Source organism: Candoia aspera, chromosome 7 (genome assembly GCF_035149785.1).
Source record: "Candoia aspera isolate rCanAsp1 chromosome 7, rCanAsp1.hap2, whole genome shotgun sequence".
Lineage (NCBI taxonomy): Eukaryota > Metazoa > Chordata > Lepidosauria > Squamata > Boidae > Candoia > Candoia aspera.
In genome coordinates, this window is record NC_086159.1 from 38281858 (window position 1) to 38298411 (window position 16554).

The window sequence follows — 16554 nt, forward strand, 5'->3', positions numbered from 1 at the left end:
CGACGTATCTCTGGTTGTACTGATCCATTCAGTTTTTACGGCAAGAATACTGGGGTGGGTTGCCATTACCTTCCCCAGGGATCGCATTTAGTCTGACCTCTCTGTCATGACCTTCCTGTCTTGGGTGGCCGTGCACGGTTTAGCTCATTGCATCATTGAGGTGCTCAAGCTCCAGCACCACGACAAGGTAACGATCCTTTGCTGAAGATTGGCAATGGTACCAGTGTTGTAAATGAACAAATTGCAAAAGAGTCACAGATTCTCATCCATGCTGTGGCAAAGGGACAGTTCAGAGGCATTGCCAAACTAGTTCTGTGGATCTTTGGATACCAGCTCATGTATTGGTAACCTGACTGCTTACAAAACAGTGAAGGACAAAAGAAAAGTAGTGTGAATTGCTAGGATCTTTGGGAAAATGAGAGAAGCAGAATAGAAGATTGAGATCAATCTAATTTTCTTCTTAAATCAGGAGTAGAAAGGTAGCAGTTGAAATAACACCTGTTATCAGAGTTGTTTGTGAAAAGAAAATGGATATCCATAGCTTATAAAACTGAAGTATTAGGGACTATCTCATCCCCATTACATTGACCCTTCCCACCCAGTCAGACAGAGAGGGCATGTTACGGACCCCTTTCAGGAGAGGTTGTTGATTGGTGGGGCCCAGGAAGAGAGCCTTCTCTGCCATTGCCCCCAACCTATGGAATACTCTTCCCCCAGTGATGAGGCAGGCCCACACTCTTCTGGCCTTCCGGAAAGGGGTAAAGATCTGGCTCTGGCATCTCACTTGGGGCAGGAGCCAATCCTGGGGGTGGTTAGTGCCCTAAAGAGGCTTCCATGAATTTATGAACTTACAAATTTAAATTAAGGCTTTTAATATCACCACCTTGGATATTACAATTTATATTTGTATTTTAGAAGTATGTGGGTTTTTTTAGTGTATTTTAATCTGTATTTGTTTTTAGCTTTATTGTAAACCACCCAGAGTCACTTCATGGGAAATGGGCAGTGACAAAATTTGAAACATAAACAAACTAACAAACAAACTTACCATAAGTATACTTTCTGTTTTCTTTTGTAAATTTAGTTGAGAACAAATCCATCTGTAGCCCACTGGTCTGTGCACCAAAATGAAGTGAACAACGAAGACTTGCAGCATCCTTCCATGTTATCTTTTCCAACAATGTCAAAAAGAAATTTGAAATGTGAAAGTAAGTCCATGGTGCACACTGTGGCTGAACCACGAACCATGGATGAGTCTGTGAGCATTTCACCAGTATTGACTAATGCCTTGGAGCACATTGTGGAGCAATTAGATGTTCTGACTCTTGTGAGTATTCCAGCATCTCTGTATTAGATTTCTATTTTGAAATTGAACTTCTATTAAATAGTTTAAATTTCTGTCTCTCTGTATTTTACATTTAACAAATAAGGCTGGCCCATGTGGGAAAGGGCCCCAAACATTTGACTTTTATCCAGACTTGAAATATCTTATTCAACATTTTTACTTTGTTTTACAAGTTGTAGCCTATCTTCCAAAAATTTCAAGAGCGGTTTATACCAGACCTGTAGATGAATTCATTAGCTTCAGACCTGAAGCAAGCTTCAATTCCTTAGCCCTCGCTTTACAGTAAATAATAGAATAAGTGCTTCCAAATCGAGCACCTTCACATGAAAAGTGACTTAAACATTTTTAAAAGTTATGTCATGTGATCCTCACTGTCATATGTCAAGGTATCTGCGAACTTTCTCCAAATTGGAATTGAATGTAAATAACGTTCACATGCAGTTTAAGCCAGTGTTTCTCAACTAGTGGCATATATACTACTGGTGATATGCTGGCATACTTGTAACCTGTAGTGGAATGAGAGAGAAGGGTTTCAAGCCGCTGGGAAAGGATTGTCACTACAAGATGCAGAGAAGGAAGTTTTCTTAATATGCTTTCCCTTGAACTGGAATAAAATAAATATATCTGCAGAATCAGAAAGGTAGCTAAGTTTGAACTATGTGACGGCATGCATGACAAAAAGAGAGCAACCTGTCACATTGATAGTTTGTTCTGCAACAGAGAGTGCTTTCTTGCCAGAAAAAGGCGGAAGGTTCATGTTGGGAGGAACTAGGAAAGGCAACATTTCCATCCTACAGTCACCACGCCATTGCATGTCATGGGCCCATGGGATACCTTTGGGCACCCAGTAAGGGACTTTCCTTGCTGCTCAGTTATATTGGGCACCAGTTTATGTTTGAATCCAAAGAGTTCTGTGCATTAAGTGGGTATCTCTTCCAAGTGCACACAGGGAGCAGTGGAGGGAATTGCCCATTTCCTAAGCTGCAGCCAGCAAATCTTACTGCGTGCTGTTCCTGCAGGTGGAGGAGGATCCGGAAAAGCCCTGGTGTATCTAATACTTACCGCTTGTTGTTGTTGTTTGGTTCTCAACTTGAGGTGGAGAGAACTAGCTTTTCAGAAATTTCATTTCCAGAACTGTCTAACATAAAAGAAGATAGTTCACTTGCATTGTGGTAATTATAATTTATATTCGAGTATATGCCACAAATTATCTTGCTATACAGAGATTCTGCCAGAACAGTATACAAATGATACGCCAGATTTTATTGCTTCTCTCTAGTAGTATTTTTTCTAGTAGTATTTTGAATTATAAGAATGTGATGCCTTAAACAACTGTAATACAAACATCCAAATTCATGACATGGCAAGAAAGAGTCTTCAAAGAAATAATTTTTCAGACTTCCTAAGCTATTTAGAAAAGTTAAAGATTATTTGGCATATTGCTGAAGCTCTCTGATTTCTTGAATGGATTAAGAACAGTTGCTTTCAAATAACATACTACACATTTAGCTGGCCTACTAATAACGTTCATTATCTTGTTCTCCTAACAGACTATTTCAATCTTGGAACAGCGCCTGACTTTGACTGAAGATAAATTAAAAGAGTGCTTAGAAAACCAAGGGAAACTGTTACTTTCTGTCAGACTGTGAGAAGAAACAACATAAATGCTAGTGAATACTTACTAATCTATTCTCAGGGAAGTGAAGCAAAAAGTAGCAGCACTTAATTACATAAATCCAACAAATAAAAAGTACCTATTGCTTGTAAGATTTTTTTTAACAGATCATTGCTAAAATATTGAACATGTACTATTTTAGAGAGAGAGAGATATATATTTTCTGAATATCCATTGTACTTCTCTGTATTCCAATATTTACTTTGTTCTGAAAGTTCCAATATTTACCTGTTCTGAATGTGGCAACCTCCTCTTTTTCATGAGTTAAGGAATGCTACAAATCTATAATAGGAAATATCAATTAGGCAAGAGACAGGGATGAGATAACTTCTGTACAGGTGCACAATTACGCGCAGAGCTTTGGACTGTGCTAGTTATGTCAGGAATAACTAGCACAGTCCAAAGCTCTGTGTGTAATTCTGCACCTGTACAGAAGTTATCTCATCCCTGTCTCTTGCCTAATTGATGATATTTCCTATTTGTAGATTTGTAGCATTCCTTAACTCATGGAAAAGATGAGGTTGCCACATTCAGAACAGGAACAAGAACAATGCAGCTTGCTGGTCTTAGAGAAGTATCAAGAGCTAGGAAAAAAAAGGAGTTCCTACAAAGCTCTTGAAAAAACTGAGGCATCCTTTTATGTGCCCAGACTGGAATAAAAAATTGGGGGGAAAGTGGAATAAACAGGAGATGATCAAGGAAATCATTGATCCAGGGCAGAGATTTAAAAAAAAGATGTGTCTGTGTCTGCTGAGAGCTCTCTTGGGGCCCATTAGGCTCCATGATCCTCCAATATTATTTTTTCTAATAAGATTATTTCTGTTAAAAGAAATGGAAACAGTCATTTGAAGTATAGTCCCAGTAGATACTTGTGGGGGTGGGAAGTGATGCATTGCTAAAATGTATTGACATGTTCAAGAGAATAACACAGAACTAAAGTGGGAACTCTGGTCATACATGGTAGCCAAAACTCCGAAGGAATCTAATGGCAGGTTTTCCAGTCGGAAAAGGTGCTGTATGGATGTATGGATAGATAGGAGCACCTTGGGGGCTGGAGAGCAAACCAAGAAGCAACCCCACCAATCTGCTTCCTGGGAAATACCTGCTTTGTGGCTGTCCATACCCATTATAGAAATCATGTTATAAAGCACCTTTCCCTGATGGTTGTTTTGGGAAACAATAATATATAAACAGTTTACAGTGCCCATCCACTTTTTCTATAATTTAGGAAGAGCAGAGATTCCATAGAAAGACTGTATGTATAATTCATACTCCTTTCCTACTGAACACTGTTATTTCCTATCTTAGAATCCTGTTTTTCCCTTGTTTTAAAAAATCAGAACATCTTAAAGTATGCCATTTGCTTCCACGTATCACTTCACACCAACCTAGTTTCCCCGGCTGCCATAGCACCCAGGAAGGGTCAGCAGCTACGCAGCCTTCCTGAACTTCCGACTACCTGATCCGCCCAAACTGGCTACTATAAACAATTTCTGAGAAGGAGGAAAAAAATAACCATCTTTTGTGATTTTGCGCTCTTAATTTGCAAAGGAAAGTTAACCAGCTAAGGTTGCTTCCCTATGAAATCCCTTTCTTTTTAAAGAGATAGAACAGAGCAAACAGAAAAGCTCAGAAACTGCCTGGCGGATCTGTTAATGCTACAGAATTTCTATTGAAGCTTTTCCAGCCCCTTGATGATAAGCTTTGTTGTGTTTATTGTTTCACCTGTACTGAATATCAAGGTCTGTGGCAAGATGAATCATTTAAGAAGCACAGTAGAGCGTGTTAGCACGAGACAATTGTTTCAGAGAGCATTTGCATCAGAAAAAGTTCCACAGAGTTCAAAAACATGCTAAAGCATCTGTAAGCTGGGGATTTCTAAGTAGGTAAACTCCAGCTGAGCTATATGCCATTGCCTGCTGCTTCATGTTCCCTTTTGTTCTTCATATTTCTGTCAAAACATTAAAGCTGCCATCCTCTTTGAGGCAGGAAAAAGGACAGACTGCTGCAGGTAGCATCTTTATGCCGCTGAAAGCCTCTGTGGGGATTGCTTTGCAAAAAGGTGGGGGCTATTTTCTAATATACGTGGAGCATATATTATCATTCAGAGCATCTTCAGGCTTGCTTAAGAAAGAGAATCTACTTTATGGCCAGTTTCTGTACAATGCTTTTTTTTTATCTGTTTAAAATTCTTCCTTTTTTAATATCATAAACTCCTAAAAAATGGAACCAGGGAATTATAAAATGTGTACTTAAGGTGATCTGTACTTAAAATCTCACTTAGATATTGATCATTGTTTACAAACTCCACATAGGACAAGTGCTTTAAGTTTACTCTGGACCATTCTGCTAGCCTGTGTATGGACACCAGAACTTAGTGGAGGACAGTGATTTCTTCACAACTGGTTCACCTTGCTGTAGATGTCTTTCTGGATGTTTTCTGTTTTCCATATTTATGCATTTGGAATATAAACATGAAACTTGGTAAAGGTATCATTTTTGGTTTTTTGAAGCCTTCATAAGTAATTTTTAGGAATAAATAGTCTTCAAAAACACATTGTTTCTGAAGTACAGCTGACTGTTAATACAAGAAATGCAGTTCATTACTGTCCCTTTGTGTGATCGGGATGTGTTTGTGTACACCTCTTCAATATCTGTCGTAGATGGGCTATGTGACTGTATTCCAGATTTGTAAAAAAAAAAAAAAAACCTCCATTCTTCCCTACCCCTTTCAGTTTAAAGACTGCACTAATACACTTGATTATACTGCACTGGAAGTTTGCTGGAGTACATGATGTACATCCTATCACACTTGTGCTTGGAATGGAGGGCAGTTATAAGCGCCCCCCCACCCCCAGATTAGCAGGTGACTGCTATCCAAAGTTGTACCCATAAATAGAGCTCTAGCCCACAATAGCTTATTTTGTGATATCAGCATCTGGTTGCAATGTTATCTGTTCATTGAACTGCAAATTCTGCATAATGTTATCAAAACCATTTGCTCACTAGAGTGCAGAACAAGAGAAAAGGCTTGTCCCATTCTTCAGTAGCAGATTTTATAATGTGATTAGTCCACAGCAAGAGGAATGGCTTTTTCTCTTCTTTGATAGTGGATTTTGTAATGTGACCATTGTATGTATGATCATAAAGCTCTAAATGTTATCATTTCTTGCTGTAATATAATGTGGGTTTTCTCCTCCTTTTTTTCATTCTAAACCTCCATCTTCAAAGTCCCAATACAATCTAAGCCAGAGATGTACATCTTTTAAGCTAAGGACCGTATTTGCTATTTGGGTAACATGCATAGCAGTAAGACAAAAACAATATTTGATATAGTATTAATATTTATAAACTATATTTAATATTGTTACTCTTCTATACATAACCATTTTCTATTTGGTGATAACACTTGGAGGGTGATATGTAAGGTTTTAGGGGCTACAGATTGGATATCTCTGGTTTAGACTATAACATAATACAGTTTAACAAAACACCCCCTTCCCCCAATAACCTGCATGAAAAAGTTGTTATGTGAGACATATAAATGTTCCATTGGCAATCTTTAACAAGCAGAGCAAGTTTCTGAACTTTTTGTATTTCTGTGAGCTAGCAGGTACCTAATAGGTCACAATATTTAGCAATACCTTTTGAGAATTACCACAAGAAAGTGACATCTTTGTACTAAATCCATTTCCTAACCTGGAACTCCCATATGCCTTCAGCTATTCTTGTTATATAGAAGTCAAAAATAATTATGATCTTAACTTCATGAAATGATTTTAAAAGCTATTTAAATACATTTTCCCCCAGTTGTGTGTCTTTTGATTCAGGTTAACCAGCAGCAGTTATTTAATTACCAGTTGTATGCTAATGATTTACTAATCATTAAGAAGTCTTCATGAAGAGGAAGAAGAAATTATACAATTGTTACACGATTCTCTCATATCAAGAAAGCAATATTCATTATTTTGAATGAACATATGGCAGCAGACAATTTCCTACTGTTCTATCAGTAATTTTCTTAAGTAGGGCCATCAAAGTAAGCCAGGTTGGGCAAATTAACGAGTGATGCTTAAAAGGGACAAATTAAGAGAATATATTTTAATTAACAAAAATCTTCTAGAATATGTAAGCAAGATTCTTTTTGTTATTTAATTCTTAAAACCTGACTTGATTAAAATTCACAGTCTCATCTACCAAAGTACTACTATTAATTTTTTCTTTTAAACTCTTCCTTACATGGAGACACTTATAATGTTGATATATTAACTAGTCCTGTAATCACAATAGACAGAGAAGAACTTTAAAGAACCAGGTCCAATTTTATCTATAAATATTTCACCTACTCTAAGTAAACTCAAGCTAAAAGTTACTAGAACAATTATAATTTTGTTTTGAGTCTTTGCTAGTAAGCCGTATGAGTAACTTGTTACTGACATTAAAGCCCTCCAAGAACAGTTACTCTGATTATTTAAAAGCTCATGGATTTAATTATTTCATGTAATGGGCTGTCATTGATAGGACTTCATTTTTAATAGTTACATTAGTTACTGCTACATGCAGAGAAATGGGCAATGCCTTTTCAAAGTTTATGGCTGCTGGAATATAGTATGTTTTTTGTCTTTAGTACTATTTTATCTCAACTTATGCATATTTAATTGACTAACCAATCAAAATTCATACAGTTTACTGATTACTAGTACAATACTATGTGTGTTCATGCATAAGTGCTATTGATTTAACAGGCCTTACCTGGAAAAAATGCATATACCAGGGATGTGTAATTTTTTTTTTATGATGATATATGACATTTTGCCACCTCAATATGATAGTAAAGCAGCTGACTTAGTGGCATGATTTTTCATATTTTAAAGCATAAGAATTCAAAACTGGTTTCTTAAGTTCTAATAATGTTCAATAAGCCTATTTTGCACCTTAAAATAGCCCCACTCAAAAAATCCAAAAGGATCATCTCCTGCAAACTCACTTCATCCCAAGTATTCAAAGCTGAAAACATAAATAAATGAAAAGGTTTTTTTTTTCCTAATAACTTATGAATTGGAATCCCCTTTTGAAAAGACTTCTAGTCCAAAGAAGGTAGGACTACAAAAACATCTGTGGGTGATTTATAGTTCTACTGTTTTGTTTATTCTTTCTTTATTTCAGCAGACACCATTGTTTTCTAGTATTGTTGTTACCCTCCTTAAGACTTTTGAAAACAAAGCCATGATAAAAAATAATCTTAAATCCATAACTGAATCCTCTGTATGAATGATGAAACCCAGTCTTCTGAGTTCCACTCTGCACAAAAGAAATACCTGCCCAGAGATTTCCAGGACCATTAAAAATCTTTGCAGGAGAGGACTAGGGAATTACTCTTTGGACAAAGCACACTCTCTGAAAGGATTAGAATGGAATATCGTATAAAGTGTTATGGGTACATGGGTGGCTATAGCCCTGAACTGTGCACCTGTCTAAATTTATAGAAGTCAAGTGTGTAATGCTGCTATGATGCTCAAATCAAGTACTTTGACCTTTAAAAAGAGAAGAGTTAATAGGTTACTAAGGCTTAGCTTTTGTTTCTACTTTCAAAATGTGTCAGAGTTTGAATATTAATGACATTGTTTCTTGCAGTCTAATTAGGTAAATAAAAATCTTCAGAAACCTGCAAGAGCAATCAAGCTATTAGGAAGAGGAAATGAGCAGCCTGGTTACACAGAACATATTGTACCTTTCAAATATTAACCATTGTTAATTGTCTGTTGCCTCAGACAGAATGGCTACAAGCCATCACATGAGAAATGAGCTGGACCCACAAAGAAACATCAGTTTCAACAAGTCATTTGTGTATGGAAAAGAATGTTTTCTTGCTGAAAAAGAAGCCTCTCGTTAGCATGCTCTTGTACAGTAGCAAAAGTACATTGAGAAAACCCTTATTATGGTGATACACACTCTCCTCCCCCTCAAATTCTCCCCGAAGAATTCCATATGCCATGTCTATTCTGTTACTTCTCTGTGGTGTGAATGTCGTTGTCCTTGAATATGTACATGCCTATCCATGCTAAGTGTTGCTAGAACACATAAGAGGAATGTGTTTCCTTATTAGAGTAGCAAATACTGTATACACCTTTTGAGATTTCAGAATCCTCAGCATTGACCATGCTGACTAATGCAATTTAGTTCAACAACGTTTGGAGGACCAACCATATGCACATAAATGCACAATGAAAGAGGAAAAGATAGTAGAATTAATATGCCTGGTAATTAGATGAAAATATCTGTTTAGAAAGTGCTGCTGATATTATCTAGAGCCCACAGTGAAAGTATCCGAACCAGTGCTTCACAGAAAATACTTTAAAAAAATCAAATCAATCTTGGGACAAATTATAACACTAAAAATGTTATAGGGCATAAAGCAAACTATATTTTAAAAAATTGGATTCTTTCCCTTTATTGTTACAGCCATGAATATGTAACTGGTAATTCTACTTATGGAATAAGTGAATAATACCAAGTATACAAGGGTGGGCATTAGGCCAACATATCCATGTTCTTGGGATTGTGCATAGCTGCCCCATTTTGAAAAAGATACTGTAAAGCTAGAAACCATAAGAAAGGAACATCCAAAATCACAACAGAGCATCTCTTAAAAACATGGGGAGAGGGATAGGATTAGGCTAATGAATTCTTAATTATCCTTCAGTCCATCTACTTTGACTATTGGGGACTATTTTTGAGTGAGCTTGTTTAAGATAATGGTTCCCCTTTTTTGTAGCCCAAATAATTGATAACTAAACCATTCTTTGGACTCTAGAGAGAATAAATTTTCACTATAGTATTATTAGCATAAAGGAAAGAGCAGTTGTAATCATTTTAATTCAGCTCATTTTAAAAAAAAATTCTTTTATGGATAGTTTATCTTCTCTTGAGTCAATGTGACTGTTCTGTTCTGGATGTTCTCTAAATTTCTTTAGATAAATGTCAAGTGACTACTTGCTATTTGCAGAAAAAAGTCATAACACTTTGTATAATATTCAAATAGTGTGATAACCGAAATAAATTCACCAGAATTTCTCCCTTTTAAGCAGCTGGGACTTTTCCATCTGCTGTAGAAGGAAAAGAAAATCTCTCACCCACTACTCAAAGAGACAAGGGAGTAAAATGTTAGAGTCTGTAAGTAAATCTTTATGGAAGCCACAGTCATGAACAAAAAAACTAGGGGAAAAAAAATCCTGGGCTCTGCTCATTCTGCATCATCATTTGGCCCACTGCAGCCCTTGTCTGTCCCAAAACCTGTTGAGTGTGGCCCCTGACCAATAAAACTGCCCAGCTCTGAATATAATCTTTTGATTCCTAACACCCTTAACATCATAGCTATGTTTAAAAACTCATTATGGGCGATTGCAGTTAGAGCAACTTTCCAATCTGCACCTCCAGTTATCTGAAAGGTACAATTTTAACACATCTAGAAGGTGCCAGTTTTGGTCATACTAATGTGCCAGAATCTACCTTGCAACTTTCTGGAAACTTTATTCCTTTGAAAAGAACTATCTATAGTCCTATTTTATTTTCATAATGCTTGAGAATTTATTTCGAATTTTCATTAATGGTGTCAGGCTTACTTCATTACTAAAGGTGGCACAGGGTGGTACGGCTAATCATTTCTCATATTCAGTACATCTTTCCATCCTTCTATACTGTTCTTCACAGCCCACATTTCCCAGTTTGAAAACGGGCCTTGGGAAGAGTTTCCTTACCCTGTTTTCCCTTGGGATTTAGTTGAAAAATTGGAAGCTAGGAATGCTGCAGACTGCAGGATAGATGACTGTATAACAGAAGGCAGAATATCTCTATGCATCCCTTGGCTAGCTTGCAATGAAATCAGTGCAAGAACATAACGCACTGCCCATTGCTGAAATTATCTTCTCTTTTGAATAATGATTGGGAGAGGAAGTCACAGAATTATTTTTTTCTGCCTAACACTGTATGTTGTATTGAGAACTATTAACCAACTCCATTGCTACCTACCAGAACAACTCATCATTCAACCCAACACCCCCAGCCATCTGCAAGGTTACCAGGGAGCATTTCACCTAGGATCTGTCAAGCATGCAGTGCCCCTCTATATTTTTGCATAACCTGGATTCAACCACCACTGCTCCCCCGGTCTATTCATTGGTCTCTCTGGTCCATGGCTGGTCCTCTTCAGTTACATAAAGGTCAATAATGAGAACATCTGATCAAAGAGGGGTAAGTGGTGAGTCAAAGGTTATGCTTAGGAATGAACAGCACGTTCCATTCAGCTTTTTTTTCTTTTTAGATAGCATATTTAACCTTCCCCCTGTATTTTGAAAGAAAAACAGCTGATCAGTAGCTTTTCTTGGATCAGTGAATTTGATATTGATTCATGCTACAGAGGTATTTGGGAAGGATGACATTTTGCAAGAGTTAGAACAAAATTCATAGAACTAAGGACAAGCAATAGAGTCCTGAGATAACAACAGATTAGTAACAGCTTATCCCTTCCTTCCTTCCTTCCTTCCTTCCTTCCTTCCTTTCTTTCTTTCTTTCCATGTTGTATGAGTTTAGAAGCTACTTTCCTATGCCTTTATTCCCAGGTTTTATGGGTGGTGAGATTTAAAATGAAGTGTTTTTCTTCTTGTTTCACTTTTAACCTTAGCATAGTATAGGGACCTTTTTAGCATTATACTTATTTTTTTTTTTAGCTTAGATCCATATTTACTATTTAAATCTGTTTCCATATTTGCTATCTAGTATGCTTATTAGAATACAAGATGCCTCTAATGCTGGAAAATGGTCCTGAGAAATATGGAAGTACATTTTAAAGTAGTCAGTTGGAATGAAAATGGACTTAGATTTAAAAAACAACAACTTAGGTACAAATCAGCTTCAAGATGGAAAAATTACAAGAAATACATAATTTTATTTATATATTTATATATTTATATATTTTTATATATATATATATATATATATATTTCAAATTTCCATCACCACCCATCTCCCACAAAAAGGGGACTCTGGGCGGTTTACAATAATTTACCTAACGTATAACCCTTTTTGAGGCCTAGGAGCTGTGTTAAAGAATGGTCAGATAAGGCATGTGGAACAGCAATCTTAAAATTACGGTGGAATATGTATACCATGATAGTACTTTATTTTTTTAATAGTAAAGATTGCTATTGTCATTATTGCTCTGATTAAGTTTTATGGCCCATTAAGAACACTGCTAAAATATTTTTCCTACCTGTTTCTCAACTGTATTCTGCAAACTGTCTATATATAATTTGTGCTTTGAGATTTCAACTTAATTCAAGTTCTTAGATAAAAGCATTTTAAAAAAGTTTTCTCAAAATTGGAAGATATTATGAACATATATATTCAAACTTACGTTACTATATATTTAGCCTTTTTAAAATCCAAAAGAAAGAATATACATTTTTCACATGCACATCAAAATAGTTTTAGATTTTTTTATTTATTTATTTCCTCTGCTTTGGTCAGTCAAGTTGTAGACTCTTCAATATATCCCACTGCAGTCTCAGACCATGTTCCAGATATTCTGTGAAATTTAACATTATAAATCAGCCAATTCTAGACGGTATCTGAATATTCCTTTCTAAGGGATTATCTTCTTGTTATTTAGGAAAAAAAAATCCTTTTTCGAAAAAATAAATCAGGGATCTGCCAATATATTAATCCTCTGGGATACATTTAAGGCATCCCTCTGGAAATATATTAGTGCTCTCATCTCAGCAAAAAAAAAAGAGAGAGAGAGAGACTCTAATTTTATACAGTTGGAAAATATGGCTTAAGATTCACTTTCATTATATGCCAGAAACCCACAGATAAATCATGTCAAGCATTTATAGTAGCAAAGCTGAAATTGGTGCTACTACCCTTAGAACAATTTGAATACTTCCTAATATGCATTAACCAGAAATACCAGGAATCAGGAGGGAAAGCTGGAAAGTTATTGGCTTATTGTTTGGAACAAACAAAAAATATTTCTGGAATTCATGCCATTGATGGAGAGTTACTTTGAGACAGAATCTAGTAATTATTATATCAGTTAGGGACTTCTGTAACTGAACAGCAAATTATCAGTTTCCTGAGGCAAACTAAAATGGAAACAATCTCTCAAGAAGATAAAATTAAAGTGGCACAATATTACAAGTAATTATAGAGACACTTCAGTTTATGAAACAGGAAAGCCCTTAGACCACATGGACTTCCAGTTGAGTGGTCCAGAATTCTCATAGATTTCTATACAGTTTGAGGTATAATTTTATGAGGCGTCTATTTCAGTGATATTAAAGCCTGAGGAAGACCATACTAGATGTGCAAGCTATAGACCCATAGTTTTGCTAAATCTGGACATTAAATAACTGAAACACTAGCCAGGAGACTGCAGAAAGTGGTACCAACTATAATCTACCTATCTCAATCTGGATTTATAAAAAAATAAGCATCTGAAAATATCCACCTGGTTATTGATGTTTTGAATATTGTGGAACATAAATTGGAATCAGCTGTTCTAATTTGGTTGGACTCTGGAAATACCTTTAATATGGTTCATTTTGAATGTATGAAGTGCGTTCTAAAAAGATACACGATTCCACCATTTTTGTTCACTGGACTACAATAACTCCATCCAGTGGCTAGAGCTATTAGAAATGAATTTATCTCTCACCTGTCAAGATATATCATGGCACCTACCAAGGATGCTCCTTGTCTCTTTTAATGCTCAGTTTGGTTCTCTAGCTGTTGGCTTCTTCTATTAGATAATCTTGAGATAATTGAGGGTGAGGTGGCACGGAACAAATTTTCATATACCAATGTTATTTTGACCCACCTTGATAATTATGCAATGTCATTAGCAAAGGTTATTGAAATCATATAACAATATGGTTTATATTCTGGTTATACCATTAACTGGAACAAGTTTAATTTGCTGCCTTTGGGATTCACTGTATCAACAGATTACTGTAAGAAATTGGGATTTACCATTTTTATAGACTCTATAAAATGCTTGGGTTTATGTCTTGCTCAAAATATAGCACACTATGCTGAATTAAGCATGGCTAAATGTATAGATGCAATTTCAATAGATATAATTTGATGATTAAAATTCCTATTAAGTCTTTGGGGTTAATTAATTATGAAAATGAGTATTATATTGGGATTAATATATATTTTAAGATGAATTCCAGTGTTAACTTCTACTGGTTACTATACAGAGATAGATAAGTTCGTGAGAAAATTTCTACAGCAGGTTAAAGCCCCTCAAATATCCTTGGTCAAACTGAGGTCACTCTGTGATGATAGTGGCTTTAATTCACCAGATTTTCAACTATGTCATTGGGCTTTTGTTTTAGCATCTAACTACTTTCACAATGAAACCTCTTACGATTATTTGCCTCTCTGGACCTATTTGGAGAGTAGCGTGTAACACCTATGAAATCTTGGCAAGTTTTAGGGTCCCTATATATGAAACAAGGATCTTCCTTCCAGGTATACTTGATCATTAATAGGTTAAGTGTTATGTTTTAATCCCAGATCACATGAGAAATTGATATGGTAAAAAAACCCAAACTTAAAAATAGTAAGTTTTATATAGTTTTACTGGTTTGCTTGTACTAAACAAAGGATCAACATTTTCAATCAGTTGGTTTCTAATGGTTGTTTTAAAGGTTTTGAGAAATTGTATATTGAATATGACTAGCAACGTTTATTTATTTATTTATTTATTTATTTTCTATCCCACCTTTATTATTTTTATAAATAACTCAGGGCAGCGAACATACCTAATATTCCTTCCTCCTCCTATTTTCCCCACAACAATAACCCTCTGAGGTGAGTTGGGCTGAGAGAGAGTGACTGGCCCAGGGTCACCCAGCCGGCTTTCATGCCTAAGGCGGGACTAGAACTGTCAGTCTCCTGGTTTGTGGGACTACCTTTCCCTGAGGGTATCTGCCTGTCCTACTAGTTTAGTTAAGGGGGAATATGCTCAGGTCCCCTCCCTTAAATGTTGTCACCTGATGGGACCACAGAGGCATGCCTTCTCAGTGGCCACTCCATCCCTTTGGAATAGCCTCCCACTGATATATGAAGGATCCCTACCCTTTTAGCCTTCTGGAAGGCCATGACGACCTGGCTCTTCTCCAGTCTAGGATGGGGGTTGGACTAGGATGGGGGGGTTTGCTGGGGGAAAGGGTAATTTTATCCTAGTTTTTATTTATTGTTGCAAGCCACCTAGGATCATTATATGAGATAGACAGCCATATAAGTTCTGTAAATAAATAAACAAATCACCATACTTCCAATTTCCTCACTGCAAAAACAAACACATAGGGTTTAAAAAACAACAACAACTGGTGATCAGAGGAGAAAGTCACCCTTTGTTCACACCTGAAGAATGGGGGGATGTGGCAAGTCACTACAGCATCTAAATATAGAAGGGATTTTATTGAAAAGAAAATAGAAAAACAAGGAGAGTCATCAATCATACACACAGAATTCTAAATAAATTAATGAAATCAGACTGACTAAACCAGTTTATTTATTTATTTTATTTATTAAATGGTGACTCTGGGTGGCTTACAGAATTAAAAACCATAAAAAAACAGTACACATCCCACAGCAGCAGCCAACACATTCATATCAGACACTTGATTGGCTCCAAAGCAACCTGGGGTCCCCAGGCCCACTGACAAAGCCACGTCTTCAGGGCCTTCTGAAAAAGGAGCAAAGAGGGGCCAGTCTTATCTCTGGGGGAATGATGTTCCAAAGGGAGGGAGCCACATGGAGAAGGCCCTTTTCCTTGGCCCCATTTGATGTACTTCCCTAACTGAAGGGACCCGCAATATACCCTTCCTCCCCACTCTGATGGGCCAGGTGGATGTAACTGGGGAAAGGTGGTTCTGCAAATAACCTGGCCCCAAGCCATGTAGGTGATTTACAGGTGATAACCAGCACCTTGAATTGGACCCAGAAGCAAATCAGCAACCAATGCAGCTCCTGCAAAAAAGGTGACACATGCGCAAATCTAGGCTTGTGCAAAACTATGTGGGCCACTGTATTTTGAATCAACTGAAGCTTCTGGATACTCTTCAAGGGCAGCCCCATGTAGAATGCATTACAATAGTCCAAACAGGAGGTGACTAGGGCATGGGTGACTGTGAGAAGGGGCTGTTGGTCCAGGAGTGGGTATAGCTGGTGTACAGCATGCAGTTGTGCAAAGCTCTCCTGGCCATGACTGCCACCTGCTCTTTGAGCAGGAGTTGTAAATCCAGGAGAAGCCCCAGGTTACACACAGGGTCTGTCTGGGTCAGTGCAACCCCATCCAAGACCAAAGATGGTAATTCTCTGGAAACCAAAGAGCCCCAAACCCACAGCCATTCTGTCTTGCCAGGGTTCAACTTCAACCTGTTGCTCCCCATCCAGACCTCAACAGCTTCCAGGCACCGGGAAAGGGCAGTTGCAGCATTGCTTAACTCACCATCAGCAGAGA

The 16554-nt window shown here is 37.0% G+C and overlaps 1 protein-coding gene across 5 annotated transcripts in view; it reads left to right on the top strand.

Moving 5' to 3' along the window:
- POC1B (POC1 centriolar protein B) overlaps window positions 1-9180 on the top strand; it is a 42800-nt gene extending 33620 nt beyond the window's left edge. For 3 of the 5 annotated variants that reach the window (XM_063308944.1, XM_063308948.1, XM_063308949.1), the window contains exons 11-13: window positions 1085-1327; window positions 2896-3015; window positions 8664-9180. In XM_063308944.1, the coding sequence (XP_063165014.1) occupies window positions 1085-1327; window positions 2896-2994 (342 nt within the window). In that variant the 3' untranslated portion in view covers window positions 2995-3015; window positions 8664-9180. Of the gene's footprint in view, window positions 1-1084; window positions 1328-2895; window positions 3115-3505; window positions 3871-8663 lie in introns of those variants that run through there. The other 2 variants (XM_063308946.1, XM_063308945.1) reach the window with 2 other exon arrangements.
- Window positions 9181-16554: the final 7374 nt, after the last annotated feature.